Here is a 16741-nt window from a genome sequence, read left to right on the forward strand (position 1 = left end):
ATTGAAAATGCTCCTTCCCCACAATCCGGCAATCATTAACTACCAATAGCTCCTGGAGGAGGAGGAAGTTTCTGGTATTAGCGAGATGTTACCAGGTCTGTCAGTTACTTATATGAATCATTTGAGAGTTACATTTTGTGCGCCCTCATGATTTAACTGAGCTCATTGAGAATTTAAATTATAAACAGTGATTCAAGCCATACTTGTTCTAGGCAGGAATCAAAGGGGAATTCATTCACTACCTGTTACTGTAGGTTAAACATGAAATGTAGCCCACAAGCTATGTGTTGAGGCTCTTGGCACAATGGGAGGTTCTGGAATCTTTAGGATATGATTCCTAGTTGGAAGAAACAGGTCACTAGAGATTGGAGAGAGAAAGGAGAAAGTGTTCCTTCTCAACATTTATTGTAGAAGTTACTTCCCTGTATCCCGTCTGCCACATGCTCCCAGTGGAGGCGTGATGTTCTGCCCAAGCACATGGAGCCACCACAGACTAAACCTCAGAAACCATGAGACCAAGGAAGTCCTCCCTTCTCTAAGGTCCTTTGCTCAGATATTGGTTATAGGGACACAAAAGTAACTAACATAGGTAGTTAGTACCAAGAGTGGGGTGATCACTGTAGCCACATCTGAAGGTGTGGCCCTCAAGACCTTGGGACTGATTTGTAGGAGAAATCTGGGGAAATAGACTAGAGAAAGACAAAAAGACAGGGCTTAATGTGAGGTTCTGGTGGATGCTCAGAGGGCCAGAATGCCAAGAGAAATGTGGACAATGTAGACTGGGATTCATCTATGTTTTGGAGAAGAATTGGGCCACATTCTGCCTGAGTCCAGAAACATTTAGTAAGGTTGAATTTAAAATTTAATTATGCTTTAATTAGCTTAGAAAAAGGCAGACATGTTATAGTCTTTTGATGTAGTTTCACATAACCAATAAAATAAATGGATCTTAGTAAATCCTGACAACTCAGATGATTCTGAAGTGCACAGGGAAGCCATGGAGCAAGGGTAGAAACATGCACAATGGGATTTCATTTCCAAGGTCACAAGCAGACTGTGCAATGTTGTGCTTAGGAGGACTGTGACTACATTCCCTAAACATACAGAGAAGCGTAGTGATAATGGGGTATAAACCCATGTGATGGTAATCAGTGCTGGGAAATTGCTGTCAGGTTAGACAGATGCACAAAGACACAATGACGTTCTTTCAAAGTCGGCTGGGACAGCTCGATGGCTCAGGGGGTAAAATGCTTTCCATGCATTTAATCACTCAGAAGTACTCTAACCGTGACACTAGGGACTCAGCCCATCTCAGCTACACTAGGCATGTGCTCCACCACTGAGCTGCATTCCTGCCTCTGACTCTTACGTCCTATACATGTGAGTGTGTTTCCCGGTCTGTGCAGCACAGCTACAGGTCTTTAATGCCCTGTGCAGCATTGTGACGGATGTGTGGTGCCAATAAGCCAAGACTTAGCTGAATGATTAAAGTGAATAAAAAACTGAAGCAAAACACCCACTAGTAGATGATCTCTCCACAAAACATCATAAAAGGAATTTTAAATGTATAAAATGTCCTTTTCAGACCTTCAGAAGTTAAACCCCACCTGCTAAATTTTTTCCTAATATATAAATTATGAGTGTGTGATGTATTCTGAGAAGAATCTGGGGATAGTAAGAATGCCAAGAAGAATGTTATCCTCAGGCTCCTGCCATGTCAGGTGCCTTGAAAGAGTAGCAGCCATGTGCAGCAACCATGTACCCTGGGTGATTCCTGATGAGTTGGTGCCCAGGGTACTTACTAATGGTCCTCAGTGCCCTGGGTACTTCCTGATGGGTCTTCTTTACCCTGAGTACTTACTGATCGGTCCCTCAGTGCTCTAGGTATTTGCTGACGGTCCTCAGTACCATGAATATTTAGTGATGATCTTTAGCCCTGGATATTTGCTGATGGTCCTCAGTGGCTTGGATATTTAGTGATGATCTTTAGCCCTGGGTATTTGCTGATGGGTCCTTAGCATCCTTAGTATTTGCTGGTGTGTTCTCAGTATCCTGTGTACTTACTGATGGGTCCTGCATGGCAGTGCTGATTGAAGTTGTCTTTATGCTGCAGACAACCCTGGTGAAACTCCTTCTGTCACATCAGGCAAACCCACACCTGGTGAACTGCAATGGGGAGAAGCCATCAGGTAGGTTGGAGCATGCTAGGAGCATCTTCTTCTTTTGACCTGGACACTATTCATCCATCCCTGGTGCAGAAAGAAATGTGAGTGGACATCTGGACGCCCACAGCTCCAGCAGGTTCATCTCCTCGGCGTTGTGGGAGTGTGGTAGCAGTAGGTGAAGCTGGGTTCCCACCACCTTCCTTTCACATAGCTTTTACCCACTGAGCCCCGCACACAGGTCACCCTACATCACTCCAAAATCTATTTAATTGTTGTTTAACTTGTTACTCTATTGCTAGCTATTCACTTATTCTAATACTTACTATAATAGTGTGCTTTTCTATGTGAATATTTAGACTTAAAGAAACAGAAATTAATAGTCTGGTGCTAACTTAGATCCCTAAACTCTTGACTTATTATTTCAGAAGTGTAAATACTTCTGAAGATTTCTATAATCCTTTTTGTCACTAATATGTTCCTACATCTAATGTTCTTAGTTTTGTAGCTTTTAAAATTTAATTACTGCTACTTATCGTTGTTAATTTTACCATATTAAGAGGAGAATTCAACATAACAGAAATGTCTAGCATAAGAAAAATATAAGAAACTTTAGTGGTAAAAATTTATCATTAATACAAAATAAATGTTTTGGTGGTGGTGGTGGTGGTGTTGTTATTGTTTCTCTCACCTGGGCCCTTTCTAACTTAATAGCCCTTCATGTTTCAACCCTCCTTCCAGTCATTTCTAGGAGTAAGTGTAAACCAGGGTGAGGAACTTACTCTCTTTCCTGTTTTACTGGAGTTAAATGCCATTGCTTACTGCTGACTGCTCTCTTGTATCTGCTGAAATAAACCAAGGCTCTAAGAAACATGAGGGTGCATTGCTTAGCACCCTTCGTAGCCCCCAATGGCCTCCAACTTTAGAGTTAAGCTAATACTGAGAGTCTAATCATCTTAGCATGAACTGAAATTGGTTTTAGTTAATTTAGTTCTCTAAACCTAATCACAAGAATTAAAATGCAGCTTGTGTGTGGTATATACTTGTAACTCCAGCACGAGAGGCTGAAGCTGGAGTTCAGTGCCAACCTGGGCCATATGCTGAGTACCAGATGAGTCAGGGTTACACAGTGAGACCCTGTCTTCACGTAAATCAAATAAAACAATAACAAAAAAGTGAAAAGACAAAAAAATGTAGTTTTTTATCTTAAAAAAGCATTTTTTGGCTTTATATCTTGTCTGTTGGTCCTATCAGGAGATTTCATGGCCAAATGCCCACTCTCAGCTCTTCATCAGACAAAGGAAATACAACTGGCCCTTGGTCTTAGGGTTGCCTGTCCCGCCATCCCAGTATTTTCTCATTTTAGCTGTAGTGTTGTGTGTTACACAACCACTTCCCAGTGGCAGTTGGTTCTCTGGGGCCCAGTGAATGATCCTGCTCGTGGTCTAGCTCCAGCCCTGGCCACTTCTGTGCCGTCACAGAGACTCTGACAGCCTTCTCCACGTTATCCCTGCAGAGTCCGCCATCTTCCCAGTTCCTTGTTCACAGAACCATTGCAGTGAGATGCAGCACTGGGCCCGTCCATAGAACCTCCATAAATGAGTGTTCGTTAAATGAAAATGTCCTTTATTTATGCAGTTTCCTCTGGAAAAACAATTAGCCAGGTAAATAAAATGCCACATAAAGGATGCAAATGGGGCACTCTTGTGGTGGCTGAGAAAGTCACCACGAATGCCATGTTAAATTCTATCCATTTTCCCAGGGCTTGGATTGGGGACAGACACAGTAAATAATGTCTATGGCAGTCTGCAGTTTGGTATATAGGTGCACTAGAAAGGCAGTCTCCCAAATGAGGCGCCTAAGGTCTCTTCTCCCTTCCCACGCCTACTCCTCGATCCTAGGCCAGTCATGACAGAATGCTGGCAGTCACATCATCCCCTGAGAGCTAAATAACTTTGACAAGCCTATAAAGCCACATGCCTCAAATGTACAGACAATGGCTGTGAGGCTTAGTGAGGATGGGGGGGGGGCCTGCCTCTGCCGGGCTCTCAGCTGGTGTCAATGCAGACCCTTCTCCAAGTTCACCAGGTCTCGCTGGCAGTTACTGCTGGTTATGCATTTGAATGATGGATATCTGTACTGCAGGCCAAGTGTGTCCAGGGGCCACTGGCTAAAGACCTGCAGTGATCTATACTTCCAACAAAAACAGAGAGATCATGGCAAGCTGCCAGATGCACAGCTCTGGCTCAGGGAGAAGCTACGGTGTGCCTTCTCTCCCAGTGGAGTATGCACACATATCCTTACACACTCAGCTTCCCTGTGACTTTTCATTACCCATCACCATATATATATATATATATATATATATATATATATATATATATATATATATATATATATATATATATATATATATATATATAGTAGATTATATATATATAATAGATTTTATATATATATATCCCTAATAGATGACAGGACAGTCTTGGATTTGTCAAGGCTGAGATTTTTATCTTGACCCTAAACTTTTGCTGTCTCTTGATTGACTTGGTGTGTTGACTGATACATCCTCAGTTGACGCACATCTGCATTACTGAGAGGAAACACTGATCTGTTCTTCACTGCCTGTGTCTGACATCCTCACTGTGTCTTGTAGATGTTGCTGCCTCTGAGTTTATTGAGGAAATGCTGCTGAAAGCCGAAATTGCCTGGGAAGAAAGGATGAAAGAGTCTCCACCTGTCCCTAGCTTAATACAGGAGGAGCTATACGATGAGATCCTTCACGACCTCCCACGTCTTTCCACTAAGCTGTAAGTACTTTCAACCCACTGGGTTGCAGTAGCTGGACAATCCTCTGGAGGCCAGCTGCGTTCTTCTCCCCTCTCGACTCACCCACCATTTCACAGACAGAAGAGCCTGTCTCTCAACCCACAGTGTTGTACATGTTGTAGCTGTTTGTCACACATTTACTAAAAATGTCAATTGCCAATAATGAGTTCAGCACAACTAAAGAAATTAGTGTGGCCTCAGAAGACTTCACTATGAAATCAAGCTTACATTTCCAGTGGTTCTGACAGCAAAGACAGTGGACTCATCGTTCTTCTAGATCTTAGCTAAACTTAATGTAAGCTTTCCAGTGGTTATCATAATGGCTGACTGTGCTGAAGTAATAAGTGCAAATATACCTTATTTTTCCTCTAAACATAAATGTAATAAACCCATACTTTCCAAAAAAAAAAAGGTAATGCTTAAGTGTTGCGTGGTGGAGGAAAACTTGCCATTGCATTCAAGGCCTGAAAAAGTAATACCTTTGGACTCATAATATGATCACTATTTTCGCTTTGAACATTTTGGTTCTCAGCAACTTAATGTATCATACAGCCTCACATGAAGTACCGTGGATAGAAAAAGCAGAAAGCGTACTAACAGTTACCGTGCCTGGAGAGAGAAGCCAGTGCGAACGGACTTCTCATAGATGAAGGGTTTCTTTTTTTTTTTTTTTTTTTTTTGGTTTTTCGAGACAGGGTTTCTCTGTGTAGCTTTGTGCCTTTCCTGGAACTCACTTGGTAGTCCAGGCTGGCCTCGAACTCACAGAGATCCGCCTGGCTCTGCCTCCCGAGTGCTGGGATTAAAGGCGTGCGCCACCACCGCCCGGCCTGATGAAGGGTTTCTTGAGAGGATGGAAGTGTGATTAAAAAGGGGGGGGGGTGTCACTGTGATAGCAACTGATCCACTCTACCTTACCACTGTGTTATGCCTTTCCAAATATATAGACAGCAAAACATAAACAGCCCATCATGCTTGGAGGGAGGGATCATGGGGCACTAACCAAACCTAAACAACTGACAACTCATAGAATATGGAGGAAGAAGTCACTGCCCTCAGCAATGTACAAAATAGTGAGCTCGCCCAGGCTCCAGTGGTCAGGTCCAGACCATGGTCATACAGAGAGTCCTGGTAAAATCAGTGAGTCGCGCAACACAACAAGAAGATATGAATGCGGGAAGGGATTCTGTAGGGACAATGAAGTACGCCAAGGGTGGAGGAGAAGAGAAGAAGGTGTGAGAGAGAGTAACAGAATGCCCTCAATACATGTATGAAAATGTCTAAGAAGAAAACTAGTCAGTAAAAAGGAAAATTTCAGAAGTATAAACAAGATTATGTAGAGTAGGCACACATGCTCCTTCACACTGCCTATAGTTTCTTTTGAGCTTTAGTTTACTTTAAAGATGAAGCAGAAAATGCATTTCTAATTGGTGCCTTTCGTGGCTATTATATTATTGACTAAACAATGGATTAATCTGGTTACAAACAGAATAATCAATGGCTTGTTTTGTTCTACATGATTAAAAATGTGGTTTAATTACATTTTCCTCCCATTGTGTTGCCTTGACTCTGTGAGAAAATGGTAAATAAATGGGGCTGGGCTGGAGTTGTCATCTGAGCACTTTCCACATTTGTTTTTTATAATTTTTGATTGTGACATACTTTATCTGGTCATTTCTACTGTGGGGTTATGAATAAATATAACAGGAAGCAAATTGGTGTGAGCTGACTGGCCTTGCATGAGGCTGTTTTTATTATCTGTGTATTTATGGAGACTGGCCTTGGGGAGGGCTTCTCTTAGAAAACACAGTATTTCCCTTCTGTTTCTTCTGATTCTCACTGGTAGATTTCTTTTAACAATATTTTCTTTTTTGCACTCAAAGAAAATCTTGTTTGTTGACGAAAAATTAGAAAGTGCAGAAAACCATCACACATTATTAGCCTTGCAGAGAAGCAGCACCAGGGCAGACAAGCTGGCTGCAGACTTCGTTCAGGGCTGAGGTGGTGGGGAGAGGTGGGCTCGGGGCTGCTGCCCTCACAGAAGCTCTTTCTTGGGAGCTAGTGGAAGTGTTTCATGAAGCCAGGGAGAAGGATGCTCACAAGTGTGGCAGGGGAGAGGCCACAGATACTGATGGCAAAACGGTCAGACTCTGTCATTATTCCAGAAGTCTTCCTAGTTATCCTGTGCCTCCCCCATCGAGGTTAATACACAAATCATTGCTATTTGTATATTGACTAAGAGTCAATGATTGTGTCAAATTCAAAATCACACTGACAATCCCACAGAACATGAATTGTGCTGAAATAAATACAAGTCATTTAGGAGGTTTCAGTTAGGAAAGCTCTAGAATACTGATGAAAGGAATTAGCAAAGATCAGAATAGTCCAGTTGAGAGTTCTTCAGAATGACAAAATTCAACACTGCTAGTGTTGAAATTCTCTTCCTATCCATTCGTCAATTAAACACATTCATCAAAATCCTAACAGGCATTTCTGTGAAAATTGACATAGATTTTAAGTTTCACATGAAAATGTTAAGGCCATTGAATAGCAAAAAAAAATTTTAAGGCAAACAAAGTTGGAAGTCTCATGTGAGTTAATACCAAGGCTTCCTGAGACAGGGTGTCAGTCAAGTCAATAATGTATTATATCAATGCGACACATGGCAGAACCCTGGAATAGACTCACATCCCTGTGCCAATTGATTGCTAATCAGCACATCCAGCTAATTAGTTGAGGAAAGACAGGGTTTGTTCTCGAAATGGGCGCTGAAACACTCGGACAGCTGTAAAAGAAGACCCTGAGCTGTGATTCATGGAGACATGTAAAAAGGGGAGCACACAAAGGAGATCACAGAGCTAAATATTCCAGAATAAAACCTGAGAAGTGAACCTTGTTGATCTTGGGTTGGGAAAATAATTCTTAGATAAGACAGAAGAAAGGAAAAACTGAAGAGAAAAAATAGTATATTGTTATGGAAATAAATGGGCAAGAACATGAGGAGGAAGAAGCAAATCTCCAGTGTGCATCTAAGGATTTGTAGCCAGAATGTAGAATATGTATTATCTGAAAACAGAGCCCTCCCCAGCACAAATGATCAAAGGATTTAAGCCCACACTTCACCAAAGAGAAACTGACCAAGACTACAAGAGGGTTAAAACAGCCAAATAATTTCTGAGAAAGAATAAAGCTCAAGTATCTCATTCCTGATCTCAAACTATACTACAAACCTGCTTAATCAGGGTGAAACTGGGTTGGAAACAGACAGAGAAATAGGACAGAATAGAGAGTGCAGAGATAGACCTGAGCAGGTGTGGTCAGCTGGGCCTTCGCAGGGACACACGGTAGGGCAACAATGGCCCCCTCCGTACATGGCTCTGTGACTACCTGAAGGCTGACCAGGTTCTTTACTTCACACTTGTAGAACAATAAAGTGGAATCTAATATAGGACTGAAATGTGTGGTTAGAAAGCACAAGACCCCACAGAGAGAACAAGGAAAACAATTGTTTAACATGGACTTTCCAGGTATGATACCAAAAACACAAGAAACCGAAGCAAACATCCCCAAGTGGGACTACATCACACCAAAAGACACAGCAGAAATCTCAATCAACAAAACTATAGTCAGCCAAGCCCCGGTAAGATGGCTCAGTAGGCAGAGGCACCTGCCACCTAGCCTCATGATTTGATGTATTTCCCAGGACCTACATGGTGGAAGAAAAAAACAAAAACTTGCATATGTCCTCCGACCAACTCATACATGCCATGGTATACACACATACATACACACAAAAAAATAATAAATAAATAAATGTAATTTTTAAAATATCTAACAGAAGAGTTGACATTGTAAACCTTATAAATGATAAAAGGTAAATATCCAAAATGCATGAAGAATTCAGAGACCTCAAGAGCAAATAAAAGCAACAACAACAAAAAAAACATGAAATTTTAAAAACAGGCCAAGCCCTTCCATATTTCCCTAAGAAGACATACCAGCCAGGAGTCTTTAGGAAAGTACCTAACATCACTAACCTCAAACAAATGAAAGCGGGAACTACAGAGAGATAAGCCCTCACCTGTTAGTATGGCTGCTATGGAAGAGACAAAGGCAGTTCTGGGGAGGGTACAGAGGGAAGGAGAGTGCTCAGGCTAGGTTATAGAAGACTGTAGAGGTTGCTCAGAAGATTCAAATTCACCTGCCTTGTGATGCAGGAGCCCAACTCCTGGGCCTAAACCTGAAAGTCAAGACCCTGAGGACCCATCTGAACCCTGTGTTTATATCAATGTTATTCATGATGAACGATACATAGAAAATTTCTTGGGGTCTCTCCTTGGGTAGGTGGAAACTCAGGGACAAATCTACACTGGGAAATCATCAAGGAGGGAAAATAATCCTGTCCTTTGCAGCAGCATAGATATCCCTGAAATCCATCCTGTCCAATAGAATTCGGCAGGACAGTAAACACAGATGGCATACCACCTTTCTCAGGCAGAAAATCTAAAGGCCGATACGAAAGAAGCAGATCAGTGCCTGTGAGGGTTGAGGCGGTGTTGGTCACAGGCACAAACTTGTAGGTATAAAATGAATATATTCTGAGGTCATGCTCATCATGGGCACTGACAGACCTATGAATCAATACCATTGAGGCCATCATTGTTCAGTGGGTGCCAAGCTGTTGTGATGTATCCCTTAAATGTATTCAGCTTTCATTTAACAACTAATACTTTAAAACACACAAGATTCTAATTAAAATCACAATGAGAAGCCACTGGCATGTTCAATAATTGATTCCAATGGGCACAAGAAAGGAGAATGAAATAAATTCTCTATGTGGCCGGTTATTTTGATTACAGGACTGTAAACACTTTTGTCACATCTCATTGGATTGGAACTGGGGTGGTGGCTCAGTGGATAAAGCATGAAGACTTCAGTTTGGATCCCCAGAATACCTCTGAAGTTTGAGTGTGGTGCTGTGTGCCTACACCCCATTCTGGGCAGGTAGCAACGTGCGGATCTGGATCCCAGAGGCTTGCTGGGCACCTAGCTGACCCAGGACAACAAGCCTCAGCTTTAGTGAGTGTGAGGTATTTCCCTAATGAATGACTGAGGTGTGTATGTGGGGAGGGGGTAGTTCATTGTGGTGGAGCCATCTCTGCGCTGGTGGTCCTGGGTTCTACAAGAAAGCAAGATGAGCAAGCCATGAGGAACAAGCCAGTAAGCAGCACTCCTCCATGACCTCTGCATCAGCTCCTGCCTCCAGGTTCCCGCCCTGCTTGAGTTCCTGCCCTCACTGCTTTAGAGGTGAACTGTTACATGGAAGTGTGAGTGAAACCCTCCCCCTCCCCCAAGTTGCTTTTGGTCATGGTGTTCATGACAGCAATAGTCACCCTAACTAGGACAGAGAGAGATCCTGTCTGGAAATAACTAGGTGGAGAAGCAGCTGAGGAAGACACCCTGATGTCAACCTCTGGCTTCCTCACATTCCTCCTCAGGCGCGCGCACACACACACACACACCCTTGTACTGTATACCTACAGTGAATCAATGTCACTGTGTATGAGGTAGACAAACATTAACTTTAACAGAATAATTTCAACCAGCTCTAACTGGAATTATTGCCTCCCCTACATGTCACATGGCACAGCTGTTTGCATACATGCCCTTGATAAAGGGGACGTGCATTTCTGCTTGAATGCTAACATTAGAGGAGATTGTTCTCAAACTTTGTAGGAAAGTGTCACATTGCAGATTCAGTAGTTATTTCGTGGTGAACGCTAAGGAATTCGGAGGTTCCTGTTGTCGGGGGACTTTAAGATGACAGATGATGAAGTAACTTTTGCTTATTTCTCTCTTTGCCTTGTTTGAGCTGTTTGCAAGTTACACACTTTTTTCTGCATGTAATACGGCTGTTCTTCACAGCTTTTTATTCTAATATTTGTATTTCAATACAAACTCAAAATGTTGCCCATGGTTCTATGTGTTAAATCCTAAACCCATTATATTTTAATCATGACTTTAACTTTCTTCATTTGTTTATAAATCCCTTTTCACATTTAAATACAATGTCTAGTTCAATTGCCTGCTTCAAACAGCTTTTAAATTACCTATTGATCTTTCTATTACAGATAAATGTATCTTGGTAAACATTTTCTTTTCGAGTTGAAATGAATGGATTTTTTTTTTCAGAAGTGAAACTGAATGAAAGATGAAACGAAGGGAAAACTGTGCATGTTTCCTGCAGCTTAGAGAACGTGTTTTTATTTGAGTAAACACACCTTCTGTAGCCCAGTCTCCTGTAGCTTTTGATTGATACAACAATGTTAGAAGAAAACTAATTGTGGTATTGATTGTTTCTTGTAGCAGTCCCCTGGTGCTACCAATTGCCAAGCAAGACAGTTTACTGGAAAAAGACATTATGTTCAAAGACACAACAAAGGGTCTGTGCAAGCAGGAGTCTCAGGACGGGCCCCCCGAGACCAGCATGGTGAGCAGCTGCAGCAAACCAGAGCAGGTAACGGCAGTGCTTCCTCAAGTACTCTGTAAGGTCATGCTGAAAACCTACCGTGTACAAAGCCCATGTCTGCTATCTTCCACGTGAAGATAAATTAATGAATGCATAGGCTAGGGTTCTGTTTAAAATTCCTGTCAATGTGGCCATTAATGTAGTCATTAATAAATACAGTTGCTATTTAATTTGAGAAGTTTGAATTTTACAGTCAATTATTAGTCTGTATCTTATTGTTGCATATTTTCAGGTATCTTTGACTATTAAGTAGTATTTTTCTCCTTTTTCCAATTATTCAAATACACATAAGTAGGTCAAAGAGGCACTGAGAGACATTTCTTTTTTAAAGTAGCTATGATATTGCAGTGCGTGCACATGTGTGTGTGTATGTGCATGTGCAGTCACTTAAGACTCAGTGCCCAATTTAGGGCAGATTGCTTTGGTGCTTGGGAGTGTTATAGGCTTGACAAACAGAAATTAATATGCTTTCTTCTTTCACTGTGACAGAAAAAATGATTTTCCTGTGTTTGGTGCGTTGTGAGTTGCAGAACTACGCTCTCTCTTGTTCCTGTTTTGATGTCTTTAATTCAGAGTACTATACTTCATTCAGTGTTCAAATACCCTCTGTTCTAGCATCAGTTTTGTTGCTGTGAAAAAGAATACCCCAACACAGGCAACCTAGCAGACAACAAAGTTTATTTCAGCTCACAGTTCCAAATCACAGTTGGTCATTTCAGGGAAGTCAAGGCAGGAACTCAGATAGCTAGTCACATCACACCCACAGTCAAGAACAAAGAGAACAAATACATCATTACTCACTTGCTCTCAGTTAACTTCCCTCTTTCTTAAGCTGTTCAAGAGATTTCTTTCCTAGGGATGTCACTGCCCACAATGGACTGGGTCTTTCTACTTCAATTAATGATCAAGACACTCCCCCATAGACATTTCTACAGACCAACCTGATCTAATTTTTTATTAACACTCTTTGCAGGTGATTCTATGTTGTGTCTCATCAATGGTTAACACCAAACAGGATACCCTCTTCTGAGGATTAAACTTTAATTAAAATTGCTTTAGATAAATCAAAGAAACCAAAGATATTTGGGAGGAGGCCATTTGATGGCCGTTATTTTGAAGTATTTTCTTTCTTTTTTTTTTTGGTTTTTCGAGACAGGGTTTCTCTGTGTAGCTTTGCGCCTTTCCTGGATCTCGCTCTGTAGACCAGGCTGGCCTCGAACTCACAGAGATCCGCCTGGCTCTGCCTCCCGAGTGCTGGGATTAAAGGCGTGCGCCACCACCGCCCGGCTGAAGTATTTTCTTTTTTTTTTTTTTTTGGTTTTTCGAGACAGGGTTTCTCTGTGTAGCTTTGCGCCTTTCCTGGAACTCGCTTTGGAGACCAGGCTGGCCTCGAACTCACAGAGATCCACCTGGCTCTGCCTCCCGAGTGCTGGGATTAAAGGCGTGCGCCACCACCGCCCGGCTGAAGTATTTTCTTAATTGGCTTACAGGGTATGCAGAAACTGAGATCAGTTAGTTACCACTAATGGACTTACTAACAGAATCATTACAATGTAGTGCTAATCCTCAAGTGCCCTGTAGTTAGTGATTATATGTGAGTTATTCTGTGTTACCATTCATTTGTCTTCAAGCTATTAAGTATCCGCCTTCACCTGGCAGTAGTATAATAATAATTTCTTATTTAATGAAAGAAGCACAAACTTGGCCCATTCTTTCATGTAAATGCTGAGATTCGGGTCTCTGTGGGGACAAAATTATTCTGTCTAGCAAATTAATAGATTTTAAGTGGCCATTTAATATGAGGTTTCTAGAAGATATAAAGCCTTCTTCAAAACTAAGGTGATTTTTACATCATCACAGCATCTGTGGGACCTCGTAGGGTTTCTGTGTTCTTGCTATCAACACTTACGAATCCTTGGTAGCCTTCTAGGAGGGCATGGTGGGGATCTGGGTTTAACTGACCTGTAGCCCTTACTCAACCCATTAGGGTCCCCCTCTGCAAGCCACATCACAGACATTTTGAGCAATGAGCCACTGGATGGTTCGTAGAAGAGGCTATGCCATATAGCTGCCTGGGTCACGCTCTGACGCGGCACAGGAAAGTCTTGGAAAAGACTTTTCAAATCAACAAAGGACATAATAACATTTTAGAAACAAGTAGGTAATGTGGAACATTTTTGAAAATTAAAGCAAAGCCACTTAGCATCTCTTCTTCTGGGTCTTTATAAGATGCAGCTTCATCAAATTGTAACTGTGCAAATGGATAGTTAGGGACTATCTGTGGCTGCATCTACTCTTCTGCAAAAGGCATACAACAATTCCCGTGTGTGTGTGTGTGTGTGTGTGTGTGTGTGTGTGTGTGTGTGTGTGAAATCTCTGTAAAGGATCCATGTCTTAGAAAGCTTAGACGTGAGCACCAGAGCTCTCTCTTCTGATGACTTTAGAATCTTGATAGCTACAAAGAGCTGTCTGTCCCCGGTGGGCTCTGATGCCATGATGGTCACACTGTGTTACTGAAAGTGACCAGAGAGCACACTGCTTCTGCCGTCAGTCTAGTGCTTTCTCCTCCACCCAGTGCAGATGTGCAGCTGGGGCTGAAAACCGGGGAATCCAGATGGATGCTGGGAAGGGCTCACATGGACTTCCTGTCAATAGCAGCCATGCCTTCTCTACTCGAAGCAGAAACTGACTTGAACATCTTAGCCTTCTCCTTGGGTATAAGATGAATTTTATTGCCTTGGTGGAAGGCATACCTCTCAATTTTTCTTGTTTTTATGATTGTTTGGGGGAATTAAAAATGTATACTAATTTGCAGTTAATTTTGTCCTTATTTATTAATTGTTCAACATTCTTGCAATCCTATGTGTTTCCATATATATAGATAGATAGATAGATAGATATATCACATATCATATATATATCACATTCCATATATATATATCACATATCATATATCTACTCATCTCTCTGACTGTACATGTATCTATATCATACATAATATTTTTTTTGGGGGGAAATGCTTGCAAAGACATTAAAAATAAGAACTTGATGATAGGGGTGGAGAACTAACCCAGCTGTTCATAGCACTTGCTGCTTCTGCAGAGGACCTAGGTTCTAGTCCCAACACCCACATCAGGTGGCTCACAACCATTGGCAACCTCAACTCCAGGGGTTCCAGGGCCCTCTTGTGACCTCCACAGGTGCCTGAATGCATGGTAAAGATTTAGTTTCACATCTCTCCATGTAAGGACTTTTTGGAAAATGTATACTTTTTTACTTTTTCTAGATTTCTCTTATACCCAAGGATAAAAATTCCATTCTATGACTGTAGAATACAAACAAAACAAACTTTCACTGGTAGAAGAAAACCTTCAATCTTGTCTAATTTAATCCTGCATGCCAGTCCTCCTCTTCCTCAGTGAGTGTCCTAGTGAGGGTTACTATTGCTGTAATAAAACACCATGCCAAAAAAGCAACCTGGGGAGGAAGTGGTTTATTTGGGTTATACTTCCACATCACTATTCATCATTGAAGGAAGTCAGTGAATGGGAACTCAAACAGAGCAGGAACCTGGAAGCAGGAGCTGAGGCAGAAGCCATGGAGGGGTGCTGTTTCCTGGCTTGCTCCTCATGGCTTGCTCAGCCTGCTTTCTTATAGAACCCAGCACTACCAACCTAGGGATGGCACCACCCACAATGGGTTGGGCTCTCCCCCATCAATCACTAATTAAGAAAATGTCATTCAGGCTTGCTACAGCCTGATCTTATGGAGGCCTTTCTCAATTGCGAATCCCTCTTCTCTGATGACTCTAGCTGGTGTCAGGTTGACAAAAAAACTAATCAGCATAGTGAGCATGTCCAGCCTTGCCTCCTCTCTGGCCTCCATTTGTGAGCCTCCTGCATTTGGTGATTACTAAGTGGGATCAGCACTTCTACCTTTTACCTTCACCAAGTGCCAAAAGGTCACTTTAATAAAATGAAGCCAATCGTGGCCCTGCCACTTAAGACCCTGGGCAGCTTTCCATAACCCTTGCAACTGTGTAGACCTTCCTGGAGTCTTCAGGGATTCACCACTCCTCCTGCATACCTTCTGCCTTTGCTACCACTCACAGCCATGCTGGATCCTCAAGGACTTCCCACACATAATCCTGATTCTCCCCTTCCATCCTAACAGACTTGTCCTTCCAAATGATTCCCACTTTCAACTTGTGCACAGCCCCAAACGAGGACAGTCTACATTACCGCGGAGCAAACTTTTCCAAAGATCTGCTTTCTTCTGTGTGTTTTCTACACTTGTGATGTTTTATTTATACCCTTGCTTCTCCCTCCAGTAAACCAAGCACACACTGAGATGAAAGATAACATTTTCTCCCTCTCTCTCCTCTCTGTCTTTGCATCAAGCTGCTAACATAAAGTCTGTCAGAGAGTAGATAAGCTAGAAACATTGTGAACTACTGCCTGTGTTCCCAGAGCTAGTCATCACGGCCGCCTCCCTTCACGCATGGTTGCTCAGTGGTAACCAGGCCAACTTCTAACTTACCAACTCTGATAGTTAATCTTCATTATCAGCTTGATGGGATTTGAAGTCACCTAGGAGACACACCTCCAGCATGTCTGTGAGGGTGTTTTGGAGAGGTTTAATTGAGGAGAGAAGATCTACCTTGAGTGTGAGTGGCTTCATCCAAATGAATAAAAGTTGTTGAATGAAAACGGCAACAGCTGAGCTCTGGCTTCCCCAGCCTCTCTCTCTCTCTCTCTCTCTCCTGCTTGACACTGTAGAGCAAGTAAGTTGCTCTCACTTCCACAGCCCCCCTGCCAGACATGATTGCCTTTCCCTGCCCTCTGAGCCCAAATTCTTCTAAATCACCTTTTGTCAATTATTTGGTTATAACAACAAGAAAAATAGTCACCAACTATGTGGCTTTAGAGAAATCACCTCTTCCCACTCTCATCCTGAAATCCTGCTGAATGTATTATCGGAACCCTCTGCCTTCATCCTCTTCCATGTGGGGTCTGGTCCCTGTGGGCTGCCTTTGGCAAGAATCGGTTATATCCACTTCTCCGGGTTCCTTCTTCTCCCTCATGTCCCTTGTTATGACCTCTGATGACCTCTCATTAATCATCAACCCAGCCAAGTATTTGAATGTAGCCTGTCTCTCTCCTACCCTAGAAGATCTCACCATAGACAGTGTTCTCGGTACTTTCTCCTCTCTTCCCAAATAAAT

At 42.2% G+C, this 16741-nt stretch overlaps 1 protein-coding gene across 1 annotated transcript in view; it reads left to right on the forward strand.

Moving 5' to 3' along the window:
* Myo16 (myosin XVI) overlaps nt 1-16741 on the forward strand; it is a 394847-nt gene that overhangs the window by 126580 nt on the left and 251526 nt on the right. Inside the window, 3 exon segments of the mRNA XM_052751634.1 lie at nt 2114-2189; nt 4819-4972; nt 11355-11505. Of these exon segments, the coding sequence (XP_052607594.1) occupies nt 2114-2189; nt 4819-4972; nt 11355-11505 (381 nt within the window).

This window comes from Peromyscus californicus, unplaced genomic scaffold (genome assembly GCF_007827085.1).
Source record: "Peromyscus californicus insignis strain IS unplaced genomic scaffold, ASM782708v3 Scaffold_23__1_contigs__length_62951481, whole genome shotgun sequence".
NCBI classification, from domain to species: Eukaryota; Metazoa; Chordata; class Mammalia; order Rodentia; family Cricetidae; genus Peromyscus; species Peromyscus californicus.